We start from the raw sequence: 15111 nt of genomic DNA, 5'->3' as shown, positions 1-15111 counted from the left end.
TATTGTTGTTGTTGTTTGTTTGTTTGTTTTCTTTTTCTAATTTTTTTTTCTGAACTTCTTTTTAACCCCTTTCTCCCCCCCCCCCCCCCCACAATTTGGGGTCTTTTCTGATTTGGTTAAAGTGCATTTTCCTGGGGTCTTTGCCACCCTTTTGGTATTTTATTTGCTCCTTCATATATTCTTACCTGGACAAAATGACAAGGCGGAAAAACTCACCACAAAAAAAGAACAAGAGGCAGTACCAAAGGCTAGGGACCTTATCAATATGGACATTGGTAATATGTCAGATATAGAGTTCAGAATGTCGATTCTCAAGGTTCTAACCGGGCTCGAAAAAGGCATGGAAGATATTAGAGAAACCCTCTCCAGAGAGAATAAAGCCCTTTCTGGAGAAATAAAAGAACTAAAATCTAAACAAGTTGAAATAAAAAAAGCTATTAATGAGGTGCAATAAAAAATGGTGGCTCTTACTGCTAGGATAAATAAGGCAGAAGAAAGTATTAGTGATATAGAAGACCAAATGACAGAGAATAAAGAAGCTGAGCAAAAGAGAGACAAACAAATACTGGACCACAAGGGGAGAATTCGAGAGATAAGTGACACCATAAGATGAAACAACATTAGAATAATTGGAATTCCAGAAGAAGAAGAAAGAGAGAGGGGAGCAGAAGGTATATTGGAGAGAATTATTGTAGAGAATTTCCCCAATATGGCAAAGGGAACAAGCATCAAAATCCAGGAGGCACAGAGAACCCCCCTCAAAATCAATAAGAATAGGTCCACACACCGTCACCTAACAGTAAAATTTACAACTCTCAGCGACAAAGATAAAATCCTGAAAACAGCTCAGGAAAAGAAGTCCGTAATATACAATGGTAAAAATATTAGATTGGCAGCAGACTTATCCACAGAGACCTGGCAGGCCAGAAAGAACTGGCATGATATAGTCAGAGCACTAAATGAGAAAAACATGCAGCCAAGAATACTATAACAAGCTAGGATATCACTGAAAATAGAAGGAGAGATAAAAAGCTTCCAAGACAAACAAAAACTGAAGGAATTTGCAAACACCAAACCAGCTCTACAGGAAATATTGAAAGGGGTCCTCTAAGCAAAAGAGAGAGCCTAAAAGTAGTAGATCAGGAAGGAACAGAGATAATATACAGTAACAGTCACCATACAGGCAATACAATGGCACTAAATTTGTATCTCTAAATAGTTACCCTGAATGTAAATGGGCTACATGCCCCAATCAAGACACAGGGTATCAGAATGGATAAAAAAAAAAAAAAAAAAAAAAAAAAAACATCAATATGCTGCCGATAAGAAACTCATTTTAGAGCCAAAGACACCTCCAGATTTAAAGTGAGGGGGTGAAAAACAATGTACCATGCTAATGGACACCAGAAGAAAGCTGGGGTGGCAATCCTTATATCCCATCAATTAGATTTTAAGTCAAAGACTATAATAAGAGATGAGGAAGGACACTATATCATACTCAAAGGATCTGTCCAACAAGAAGACCTAACAATTTTAAATATCTATATCCCTAATATGGGAGCAGCCAACTATATAAACCAATTAATAACAAAATCAAAGAAACATATCAACAATAATACAATAATAATAGGGGACGTTAACACTCCCCTCACTGAAATGGACAGATCATCCAAGCAAAAGATCAACAGGGAAATAAAGGACTTAAATGACACACTGGACCAGATGGACAACACAGATATATTCAGAACATTTCATCCCAAAGCAACAGAATACACATTCTTCTCTAGTGCACATGGAACATTCTCCAGAATAGATCACATCCTGGGTCATAAATCAGGTCTCAAGTGGTATCAAAAGATTGGGATCATTCCCTGCACATTTTCAGACCACAGTGCTCTGAAGCTAGAACTCAATCACAAGAGGAAATTTGGAAAGAACCCAAATACATGGAGACTAAACAGCATCCTTCTAAAGAATGAATGGGTCAACCAGGAAATTAAAGAAGAATTGAAAAAAATTCATGGGAACAAATGATAATGAAAACAAAACAGTTCAAAATCTGTGGGACACAGCAAAGGCAATCCTGAGAGGAAAATACATAGCGATACAAGCCTTTCTCAAGAAATAAGAAAGGTCTCAAATACACAACCTAACTTTACACCTAAAGGAGCTGGAGAAAGAACAACAGAGAAAGCCTAAACCCAGCAGGAGAAGAGAAATAATAAAGATCAGAGCAGAAATCAATGAAATAGAAACCAAAAAAGCAATAGAACAAATCAATGAAACTAGGAGCTGGTTCTTTGAAAGAATTAATAAGATTGATAAACCCCTGGCCAGACTTCTCAAAAAGAAAAGAGAAAGGACCCAAATAAATAAAATCATGAATGAAAGAGGAGAGATCACAACCAACACCAAAGAAATACAAACAATTTTAAGACCATACTATGAGCAACTCTATGCCAACAAATTTGACAATCTGGAAGAAAGGATGCATTCCTAGAGACATATAAACTACCACAACTGAACCAGGAAGAAATAGAAAACCTGAACAGACCCATAACCAGGAAGGAGATTGAAACAGTCATCAAAAATCTCCAAACAAAAGCCCAGGGCCAGATGGCTTCCCAGGGGAATTCTACCAAACATTTAAAGAAGAATTAATTCCTATTCTCCTGAAACTGTTCCAAAAAATAGAAATGGAAGGAAAACTTCCAAACTCATTTTATGAGGCCAGTATCACCTTGATCCCAAAACCAGACAAGGATCCCATCAAAAAAGAGAATTACAGACCAATATCCTCGATGAACACAGATGTGAAAATTCTCACCAAAATACTAGCCAATAGGATCCAACAGTACATTGAAAGGATTATTCACCATGACCAAGTGGGATTTATTCCAGGGCTGCAAGGTTGGTTCAACATCCACAAATCAATCAATGTGATACAATACATTAATAAAAGAAAGAACAAGAACCATATGATATTCTCAGTAGATGCTGAAAAAGCATTCGACAAAGTACAGCATTCCTTCCTGATCAAAACTCTTCAAAGTGTAGGGATAGAAGGCACATACCTCAATATTATCAAAGCCATCTATGACAAACCCACCGCAAATATCATTCTCAATGGAGGAAAACTGAAAGCTTTTCCGCTAAGGTCAGGAACAGGGCAGGGATGTCCATTATCACCACTGCTATTCAACATAGTACTAGAAGTCCTAGCCTCAGCAAGCAGACAACAAAAAGAAATTAAAGGCATCCAAATCGGCAAAGAAGAAGTCAAACTATCACTCTTTGCAGATGATATGATACTATATGTGGAAAACCCAAAAGACTCCACTCGAAACTGCTAGAACTTGTACAGGAATTCAGTTAAGTGTCAGGATATAAAATCAATGCACGGAAATCAGTTGCATTTCTATACACCAACAACAAGACAGAAGAAAGAGAAATTAAGGAGTCCATCCCATTTACAATTGCACCCAAAACCATAAGATACTTAGGAATAAACCTAACCAAAGGGGCAAAGAAACTATACTCAGAAAATTATAAAGTACTCATGAAAGAAACTGAGGAAGACACAAAGAAATGGAAAAATGTTCCATGCTCCTGGATTGGAAGAACAAATATTGTGAAAATTTCTATGCTACCTAAAGCAATCTACACATTTAATGCAATCCCTATCAAAATCCCATCCATTTTTTCAAAGAAATGGAACAAATAATCCTAAAATTTATATGGAACCAGAAAAGATTTTGAATAGCCAAAGGAATATTGAAAAAGAAAGCCAAAGTTAGTGGCATCACAATTCCAGACTTCAAGCCTTATTACAAAGCTGTCATCATCAAGACAGTATGGTACTGGCATAAAAACAGACACACAGATCAATGGAACAGAATAGATAGCCCAGAAATAGACTCTCAACCCTATGGTCAACTAATTTTTGACAAAGCAGGAAAGAATGTCCAATGGAAAAAAGACAGTCTCTTCAACAAATGGTGTTGGGAAAATTGGACAGCCACATGCAAAAAAAAATGAAATTGGACCATTTCCTTACACCACACACGAAAATAGACTCAAAATGGATGAAGGACCTCAATGTGAGAAAGGAATCCATCAAAATCCTTGAGGAGAACACACGTAGCAACCTCTTCAACCTCAGCCGCAGCAACTTCATTCTAGGAACATCGCCAAAGGCAAGAGAAGCAAGGGCAAAAATGAACTATTGGGATTTCTTTAAGATCAAAAGCTCTTGCACAGCAAAGGAAACAGTGAACAAAACCAAAAGACAACTGACAGAATGGGAGAAGATATTTGCAAATGACATATCAGATAAAGGGCTAGTATCCAAAATCTATAAAGAGCTTAGCAAACTCAACGCCCAAAGAACAAATAATCCAATGAAGAAATGGGCAGAGGATATGCACAGACATTTCTGCAAAGAAGACATCCAGATGGCCAACAGACATGAAAAAATGCTCCACATCTGTCATCAGGTAAATACAAATCCAAACCACATTCTCACACCAGTCAGAATGGCTAAAATTAACAAGTCAGGAAATGACAGATGCTGGAAAGGAGGCAGAGAAAGGGGAACCCTCCTACACTGTTGATAGCAATGCAAGCCGGTGCAACCACTCTGGAAAACAGCATGGGGGTTCCTCAAAAAGTTGAAAATAGAGCTACCCTATGACCCAGCAATTGCACTACTGGGTATTTACCCTAAAGATACAAATGTTGTGATCTGAAGGGGCACGTGCACCCGAATGTTTATAGCAGCAAGGTCCACAATAGCCTAACTATGGAAAGAATCTAGATGTCCATCAACAGATGAATGGATAAAGAAGATGTGAGATACACACACACACACACACACACATACATACATACATACAGTGGAATACTATGCATTCATCAAAAGAAATGAAATATTGCCATTTGCCACGACCTGGATGGAACAAGAGGGTATTATGCTTAGTGAAATAAGTCAGTTGGAGAAATACAACTATCATATGATCTTCCTGATATGAGGAGGTGGAGATACAACGTGGGGGTTTGGGGGGTATGAAAAGAATAAATGAAACAAGATGGGATCGGGAGGGAGACTAACCATAAGAGACTCTTAATCTCACAGAACAAACTGAGGGTTGCTGGGGGGAGTGGAGTCTGGAGAAGGTGGTGGGGTTATGGACATTGAGGGGTGGGTGTGCTATGGTGAGTGCTGTGAAGTGTGTAAACCTGGCAATTCACAGACTTGTACCCCTGGGGCTAAAAATACATTATATGTTTATAAAAAAATAAAAAAATATATAAAAGAATAGTTTCCTACAAATAAACAAGCACAGCAACTTCTGTATGCATAGGTCACTTCAGAATTACCAGGTGCTACATAAGCAGAAAGGAGAATGGTGAATGAAGAATGAGAACAAATGGGAAAACGTAGAAAAAAAAATAAAAGAAGAGGAAAAGATGACTACCTGCTGGAAATAAGACAGGAAAGAAGTTGATGAAGAGAACATATATTACCTAGGAATATACAGATTAAAAAGTATGAGTAGACAGAAAGGAAGCCAGAGAGAGAGGGGGGAAGAAAAAGAGAAAAGGGGAGGGGTATGGGAAAGAAACAACAAGGAGAAAAAGAAAAAAGCAAAGGAAAGTTTATTTTTGCCCTTTGGTTTGTTATATTTTTCTTCCCAGTAAATGTTCCTGGCTACCATGACTAATTCTGCAATGGCCACCTCTGTAAGTTATTTGCACTAACCACTGGAATTTCCTGGGGAAGAGGAGTCAGGTTTGACTCTAGGACAAGATCAATGAATAATCTGAGAAATAAACAAACCGTGGGAGCTCAGTGATATTCTTTATACTGAGCTCTGAAGTCATTTATATCTAGGACCAGGTCATTCAGCAACAACTCAACCCTGCCTCCAATTTTCCCCACTGAACGCCTGATCCCTATCACGATGGTCTTCTTTTGCCGCAATCTTTGACGTGGGCCTTTCTGGAAGCTCTATATGAGGCAGGATACAACAAATGAAATGGCCCATGTGCTTCCCACCAAAATGACCCTGAGCCAGCTGGAGAAAGCTCATAAAGGGGATGAGCCTTTTGTATTCCAAAATGGTAAGGAGGAAAGCAAAGGTTTTGGAGAAAGATTCTCTGGGTTTGACTCCTTGTTCATTTACAAGCTGCTGGATTTGGTGCAATTACAAAAGTCTCAGTTTCTTGTCTTTGAAAGAGAGAAAGTGATGCGTTCTACCTCCTAAGTGTTGGTTTGAGAATTTAAGGAGATATTGCATGTAAATGCTTAGCATAATTCCTAGCATTTTTATTGTTATTATCAGTGTTTTCCAATTTAAGATAACATGTCATATTAATTACTCAATCCCTAAGCTCAGTGACTGTAGTACAAGCATCCTTATTTAAAAAGTAACTCAATACTCAGAGGGCAAATATTTGATATTGTCTTTAAAGTCATACATAGGCCCCTCCCTTATGTCCTGATAAGGTATATCATTCCCACCAGAAGCATGTGTAATCAAACACAGTTGATTCCTACAGCAAAACATTTCAGTGGGAGAAATGAAGACTAAACATAGCATGACAGCATTTCTGGTTAAGTTTTGCCACCAAATGAGTAAAGAGATTCTTAAATTTTGGAATTGTAAATAAGGGCCTATAGACCTATACATTCTATGCTTCGCAGTCTTCACTCTTCCTTTACTAGAAAAGCAGAAATCTAGTCTGCATTATCAACCACATTTGAAAAGCCAAACAAATTTACTTCCATTTGAGAGAGAGAAAAGCAGCTGCTGATAGCTTGGCATTGACCTGGCCCCAACAGGCCTTGGTGTTTCCTAGGAGTTGGCCTGGCCCTCACAACTAGGCCTTGGCATTCTAATGCTGAATATAATCAATTTCACAGCATACCAACCCCAGACAAGGCCATGCTGTGACCCTGATAGATCAAGACAAAAACAAAATTCCTTTGTAATCATATCTGTATTCAGACCAAAACAGTATTGTCCCAAACACAAAAATGACCAAAAATGCCCCTACTGTGGCCAGTTATGAGTGTTTGCTGCTTTTTTACTAATCATGGCTTTGTCTTACTTTATTCTCTCCAATTCCTAGATAAGACCTATTAAGATACCCATAGAGTTACCTATGCTTCTGGGCATGGTCCAATTCAGAGGAAAGTGCTGCTTCCTTGAACCCTCCTCAAAAAATACCTAACACAAACCCAGATATTTTTTTAATATTTTATTTATTTATTTGACAGAGATCACAAGTAGGCAGAGAGGCAGGCAGAGAGAGAGAGGAAGGGAAGCAGGCTCCCCGCTGAGCAGAGAGCCCCATGCGGGGCTCGATCCCAGGACCCAGAGATCATGACCTGAGCTGAAGGCCGAGGCTTTAACCCACTGAGCCTCCCAGGCGCCCCAAACCCAGATATTTAAAGTCCTTTCTAACACCCTCTTTACTGAATGACCCACAACTTCCCATGATATAGGTTTTCTCTTGTTGGTCACGAGTCAATAAACCCAATTCTGTTCAATATATGTTGTCCTGTAGTCTCTGGCTGGAGGACACTGACAATTTATTTTCCTCCAGTGTAACAATAGGCTGATCAACCCTCTCCTTAGAAGACATTATCATAATTCTTAAGATGTACTATCTGAAACAAAATCTCTGTATCATTCTAATTTTCTTTGATGGTTAAAACATTGGGTGGCATTCATTTTTTGGGACTTCATATCTTAAAAATTTGACATTGATTTACACAATAGCCTTCAAGTATCAGATCTGGTGTCTCAGTTTCTAGGCAATGGAAGCCAAATTTTCATCAAGGAAAATGCTGTTGAGCTGGCCAGAAAATACCAAAATCTGTTGTATTATGAGAAACAGTGTATTTCCTAAGGACTCTGAGGGAGGAAAATGTGTGGTTTAATGACACCAGGTTAAATAAGGAATGAAGTAAAAGTGAGCAGACCCAGAATCTACTGGTAACTTGCCACTACCTAGCTATAAAACCCTAAACACATACCTAAACACATCTGACTTAATTACCTCATGTGCCAAAGAAAAATTATATGTCTAAGATTCTTTTCCCTATCTAAAGTTACGAGTCTAGGATATGGTAAGGTCACAGGCCAATAAAAGGTCACCACAACACATCATAAAATATTATTTACAAACAAATATTCAATAGGATACTTTAACATCTCTGTTGTGTTTCTCAAAATAAAATTTGATGCTTTTGAAAGGTCTGGACATAAGACCTAATCAACAAAGTATAATTAGTGCACAAGGGGGCTCGAATAAAGAATGTCCCTAAAATTTGGTACAAATAGAAATTGACTCTCTAAAAAACTACTAAGATTTAATATAAAAGGATAAAATTAGCCACCAATGGAAACCCACTTATAAAACAAAATTAAAAAGGAGTATAGATTATTTCCTAAAGCTCACAATTTACCCATTTAAATTTTTCCACATCAGATAGACAATAATCTTGGGATATATTAATTAACCTTATTAAGAATAGAGATTTGCTATAAGAAAAGAAGAATGCACACATATTGTAACTTTAGAAATTTTTGTATTAGTAGCAGCACTGGAAAATATCATCGAGCAATATGGTTTACCCATGCACTCATGGAAGAGGAGGAAGAGAAGGGAATCTGACTCTGATCTAATTGGACCTATCACAGCTACATAGATAAAATATCTCTAGAGCACAGAAATAAAATATATGAAATATTAGTTGATTTGAAGGTTCTTTTGGTTACATCTAGTTTCTCAATATCAGTGAGAAATCAGAGTTATAAATTTGATCTTCTTCTGAGCATATCAGCCCATCAAAATGATGCATCATGTACAATTGCCAGTATAAGTTATTTTGCCTTTTTTCCCTCAGAATAAATGGGTACCCTGATTTCTAAAATCAAGATGTAATCTCAGCTAATATGAAACAATTCCTTAAAAAATTGTTTTAAGTTATAAAACAGAGCCTCTGAAATCGCAAAGATGAGGATCAAAGTACCCGGGGTGACCTTCTCAAGATGAACAAATCCCTAAGGTTCAGTCTAAAATAATACTTTACTTTTGCCTCACTGGTACACTCTCATGTAATGAACAATTAGTTGCTAAATATCTATTATAGGACAGGCATGACAGTAGGCATTATCTTAAAGTAAGAGACAAAAGAAAAGTTGAAATAATATTCATTGAGTATCTAGATCGAGTATAGATGTTAGGCACTGTGGTAGGTGTATTCCATTTCCAGCCCCACTTGATATACTTCCAAATATAGACAATTTTTTTCCATTTTTCAATTGAAGTACAGTTGACACACAATGTTACATTAATTTCAGGTCCACAACATAATGATCTGACAACTCTCTACCTTATCCTGTACTCACCCCAAGTGTAGTTACCATCTGTCACCACACAACACTGTTAACTACCATTGACCATTTTCCCTATGCTGTACCCTTCATTCCCATGACTCATTCATTCCATAACTAGAACTAGAACCACTATTATGCTTACTTCTCGGGGAATAAAATTGGGACCTAAAGATAATTATTTATATCTCAGATGCTACAAAATTGATAGTTAGAAAAACTTAATTGTCCCAAATCCAATTTTCTCTTTATTACACCTCTGCTACTATTGATAACAATGTTTAAGAGTATTGAAACAATTAAAACATACATAATAAGGCATTTACAATTTTCAGTATAACCACACTTAGAATCCAAGATAATATGGACCGTCTTGTATATACTCATGTTTACAAAAGATTTGATCTGTACAGTACATAGAATTCAAATATTTCTCCTCATTTATGGAGAATGTTCATTTATGACATGCCATTGCTAGTTTCTTCATACAGTGAATTCATAAGAGTTTTGAAAAAGAGAGGCAGTGTTTATTATTGAAAATAATTGAGAGTTCCTAAAGAATTTTGCAGCAAATCTTTTAGTAACATTACTCTTTGTTACTTGTCTTTTCATTATAGAAACAACTGCTTGAAAACAACTGCTTGGATTTCAGATGTAATTTTGTGTTGAGCAAATTTTTGTATTCCAAGACATCTAGTTGAATTAAACTCACTGGAGATCCTTAGCTTTGGTAACAAAGCTTTGAATCTTCATAGGCTGAGAGTAATCAAGTCCCTGGTGACTCCCAGAAACCTCATTAAGTGGAGTGAGACGATCCTCAATTGAGGATCATTGGAATTTATTTTCTTTACTGCTGATACTCCGGGTAGTCCAGGCAACAGGAAATTCAATACAGTATGCTTTATTCAAATTGACTTCTACCCTTCAGAATAATGCAGAAATCAATCAGCGTTAGTTGCCTTGTCAATGACTGAACCATTTATCCAGCCTTGTCAAGATTATGTAAATGCAGTCACTTGGCATTCTCATTGTTTTCTCCATCCTAGGAAGCAACATATAGACTGAACCGCTTCTAAACACTAATAAATCCACCTTTGCCATTTAGCCATCTAGGAATTAGGTTATACCGTGTGTAGTTACAACATGCCTGGGTAGTTGAATCTGTGTACTTCTTATAACTCCAAACTGAACAGTAATCCTTAGAAAGGAGCTCAAATGAACACACTTGAGAGAATTGAGGTTTTAAAAAATATATTCCCTTACTGTAAATTGCAATATGCAATACAGTGCCTAAGAGCACAAGTCAAAGATCTACCTTCAGATTCTAGCTCTAGGATCCACTAGGCTTGTGACCCTGAACAGAAAATCAAGCATCTCAGCTCCCTCACCCATCTTCACACAGCAAGGAGTGCACCTCTCAGGGCCTTTAGAATACCAAAACAAACAAACAAACAAACAAACAAAAACCTATGTAAAGGGCTTAGCATAGGGTCTGGTATAAGTGCTTAAGTGTCTAATAATATTTTTTATTTATTATTTTTTGTTATTTTTTATCTACAAAATTCATTTAAGAAAACAATTCTTATGTAATCCTCCCTAATACTATATTAGAAGATGCTTACTAATTTCAATTAAAAGATGGCAAACATCTTTTTCTTCTAATCGATCATGTGAAGTTTGGTCTTTTTTTGATTTTCAACATAATGCTATGTTGAATTTTCCTCCCAAAATATGAGGGCAATACAAGCAACAAGCCAAGTAATGCCAATATATAAAGAAAAGCCAGCAATCATCTTTCCCAGAGGTAACTGCTATCAATACACTAGTTTATATCCTTCCATCCTTTTCTCTATGCTTACAAAAACAGACAATATGAAGACTCATGTATATATCAATAGTCTAGTATATGACTCTCTATATATTTCTCTGTGCTAATGTAAACAGATAGATGTGTGTCTGTATATGTGTGTGTCTGTGTGTCTGTGTGTCTGTGTATCTGTGTATCTATATTTCCTAATTGGTACAAAAATGGGATTATGCTCATCACGATAAGCTAAAACTTTTATTTTTTACTTGACAGAAATACATGAATATCTTACAGGTCAAAAGTTATAGCCCTAACTCATCCTTTCTAATAATTGCGTAACAGTCCATAGCATGAATACAGCATCATTTATCCAAGTATGCTTCTATTGAAGGATATTCAGATTGTTTTGCATTTTTTTATTTTGTCCCTACAATTCATGTAGCAATAAACATCCTTGTTCAAATGTCCCGACATTCTGGTGTTTTGATTGTAATATGATAGCTTCTAAAAAGGGAGATTTAGCGTTTATTATGTCCCAAGCATCATTCTAAATGCTTTACATTTATTATCTCATTTAAGCTTGACACAACTTGATGAGCTATTATTATGACTTGTATTTTGAGTATCATGAAATTGAGGTAAATAAATTGCCCAAGGTCACCAGCAAGCGAGTGGTGGATAAGTGATTTCAACCCAGGCAGTCTGGTTTGCAAATCCTCACTCTTAACACAACTCTTATAGAGAAAATTGTTATATTACTTTCTCCAGAGGCTGTTGCCACATATAGTTCTTTCATGATAGTTTCTCTAAACAATTCTGAGCTTTTCACTGTACACCATAAAATGTCTTATCCAATGACCAGAATCAACTAGCAGTGTGCTTCCTCAGGTGCACAAATTCTATCTTATTCGTTTCCAAACGCATGTGAGTGTTTCCTATAATCTGAAAGCCTTTTACAATACAGAATCTGGTTACATCAGGGACTGTCTCTTTTGACTCTAGTTAGCATTTGGGGTCAAGAAATACATATTCCTAATGAATGGGATGCAGAATATGCAGCCATATCTGCTAACAACTTCAGAGAAGCAGACATTAGGATTTTTTCATTCATAGTTTATGTTGTTAAAATTCTTACTTAAAATGTCTCCAGTCCAATAATTTCCACAGAAAGAAGTAATGCTTCCTCTTCCTCTCAAAACCAAAATCCCAAAAATGGATTACAATCATAATTACAACTAATACAATTACAGTGGCATACTACTGTTGTTATGTTTCCTATTAATTTTATTTACTTTTCTCAAAAGTGTTTCAATATGCAATAGAGTCTTGGGGACTTGAACAAAAGGTGTGGTTTTTACTAACCAAGTAAATGAACCATATTAAACTCAGCAATCTAGAACTGCTTTCCTTTGGAGGAGTGTAACTTAAGGGAATTATATTGCACTTTGGCTCCTATGGTAAAAAGGGAATTTTAAAAAGTGCTAAACATTGTGCTGTGATCAGCATCATATTTTAGGTGAGAAACAGTGACAAAATGGGATGATTCTAGAATCCTGTGAAAAAATATATTGCAGTTCCCAGGGAGTGTGTGGGGTATGGTTTGGCAAAGAAAAAGCTAGGGTTTATACCTCAGGAAATGCAACTGGAGGTCCTCCAACATTAAGGAGCCTAATGCTGATAAGAAATAGTTTGCCGCTTCAGAAACACTACTGGTCTAGCAAATTCCACGGTTGACCTAAGGTCCGGTTGGCACTATTGCCCCTCTGGTAGCAACTTGGCATTATGCAAGGGTGTTTCTGTGAAAACAGACTGAAATGATTTGGGCTGAAAACCTCTTGCCTTGAGCAAAAAACATACCAGCTGGAAAACGAAGTGCTTAAGAAACAACAGAAAAGAGCTGAGCTGGAGGAGAGGGCTCTGCTGGAATTACTCGGCTGCCATAGAAATTGCCAGCATGTACAATTGCCTCTGTGGTTGTGGGAGTTGGAAACTTTGGACGCCAACTTCATGGCTGGGATAAAATCACATTAGTGAATAAGGCTTGGGCCAAGAGTGAAGAGTGGTCGGAAATAGCTAATGTGTGTAAATTTTGAGCTAAGACTGTTACAATTGGGAAATGTTAACGTATTCTGCATTAACCCGTTACACACACACACACCCCACTCCCGCGAGGTCGGTAGGAACGGAGAGTGTGATCGGATCTATTTTCTAGTTGGAGGAAACACGCTCAGAGAGGGTGTTGTCACTTGTCCAGGGGCACACACATCTAGTAGTGGCCTAGCTGGCTTTAAGGCCTCCTATTTCATTGGCTTGCCAGCCTACCCTGCTTCTAAGGATGTGAAGGGAATAATGTCAGGGCTAGATTATGGAATCCGGCAAATTCTTCTCTCCCTAAACCCTCTGATTGCTTAGAACCGCACAGCAGATGAGACAGACTGCGGAGTTGGGCCCACCGTGATGATGGGTAACTCGGGAGCGGCAGGATGGGGATGGGAGAAGCTGAGGTGACTGGGGCCACCGGACGGGCCTGGGGCGCTGCCTGGCCCCGCAGGCGTCTGAACTGCACAGGGGCTCGCGCCTTCTGCCACCTTCCATCCGCACGCCGCGCTCCGGAGCTCTGCGCCCTGCTCGTCCCTAGCCCGCTCTCCCCGGGCTGTGTCACTCACTCACGGTCTGGGACACCTTCACCTCCTGGTTGAGCCACTGGCACAGAATCTCGGACATGGTTCGGCCTGCGCCTTCTACCGTAAGCCGGTGTAAGAACGCGCGGGAAAGCCAGCCGAGGGCCCCGCGTCCTCCTGTTGCCAAAGGCAACCCGTTGCTAAGGAAGCGTATCCAGGCCTGAGCCTGGGGCAAGAGCGACGCCAGTGTCCCGTCGCGGAGGACGGAGAACCGTGGCCTGCCCCCTGCCGGCGGGTGAGCCGGGACGGAACGCAGGCGCCGGGACTCCGCGGTGGTGGTGGTGGAGGGAAGCACCTGGAAGAGGCGCCTAGAAAAGCAGGAGTCTTGCTTGAAGGGCAATTCTTTTTCTTCCCCTTTGTCTTTTAAGGAAATCTACAGAAAATCGTCTCTAATGACAGCTGTCTTGTCACTGATTTACAAATTGCCAGTTCCAAATGCTGTATTGTGTGTCTACCCTGGCGAGAACACCTAGTCCCGGACCCGGTATAGGGCCTGACACCTAGAAAACATATGATCATTTTTGTTGTTAGTGGTGGCGGCACTAACAGTTAGGGGGATCCCTATCTTTGCGGTGTTTTGAGAGGTGAATATGTAATGAGCTTATTTGCTGGTCATTTTTTCCTTCCAGGTAATTATTTTACAGCGTATTTGGCAAACATTCTCACCTTGAGCAAACCCGAGTCAGGCTCCTTTGAATCTTCTCCTGGAGGCTCAAATTTGAGCTGTGTCCTTAGCCCCCTAGTCCAGTTTTAGCAAGAATCCTGCTCTGCTGGGTCTGCTTAAGAAAAACCCCAGCCCTTTCCATATCGATCAAATTGTACATCCCTCACCCTTGATATCCGCTCCCCTGGCCTGCCTTCAGTAAGGATTCTTCAAGTTAGTTTAGCCAAAATCCCCTTGACCTTGATGTTTCGCCTTAGAAATTTTCTATCCACTGGCCCCAGCCCTGCTCCTTGGCTATAAATTACACTTTTCCTTGTTGTGTTCAGAATGGAGCCCCAACTCACTCCCCTGGTGTACAACCCCCCTTGCGATGCTCCCTTGAATAAAGTCTTCCTTACTGTCTTTAACAAGTGTCAGAAAAATTTTCCATTACCAATTTCTTTTTTTTTATTATTTTTATTTTTTCAGCATAACAGTATTCATTATTTTTGCACCACACCCAGTGCTCCATGCAATCCGTGCCCTCTACAATACCCACCACCTGGTGCCCCC

General features: G+C 38.8%; 1 protein-coding gene across 1 annotated transcript in view; it reads right to left on the bottom strand.

Annotated features, from left to right (window-relative positions):
• SPEF2 (sperm flagellar 2) overlaps positions 1-14004 on the bottom strand; it is a 172170-nt gene extending 158166 nt beyond the window's left edge. The window contains 1 exon segment of the mRNA XM_047731556.1: positions 13881-14004. Within this exon segment, the coding sequence (XP_047587512.1) occupies positions 13881-13938 (58 nt within the window). The 5' untranslated portion in view covers positions 13939-14004.
• Positions 14005-15111: the final 1107 nt, after the last annotated feature.

The sequence above is a fragment of the Lutra lutra genome, chromosome 5 (genome assembly GCF_902655055.1).
Source record: "Lutra lutra chromosome 5, mLutLut1.2, whole genome shotgun sequence".
NCBI classification, from domain to species: Eukaryota; Metazoa; Chordata; class Mammalia; order Carnivora; family Mustelidae; genus Lutra; species Lutra lutra.
This window is presented reverse-complemented; position numbering and strand designations above follow the sequence as displayed.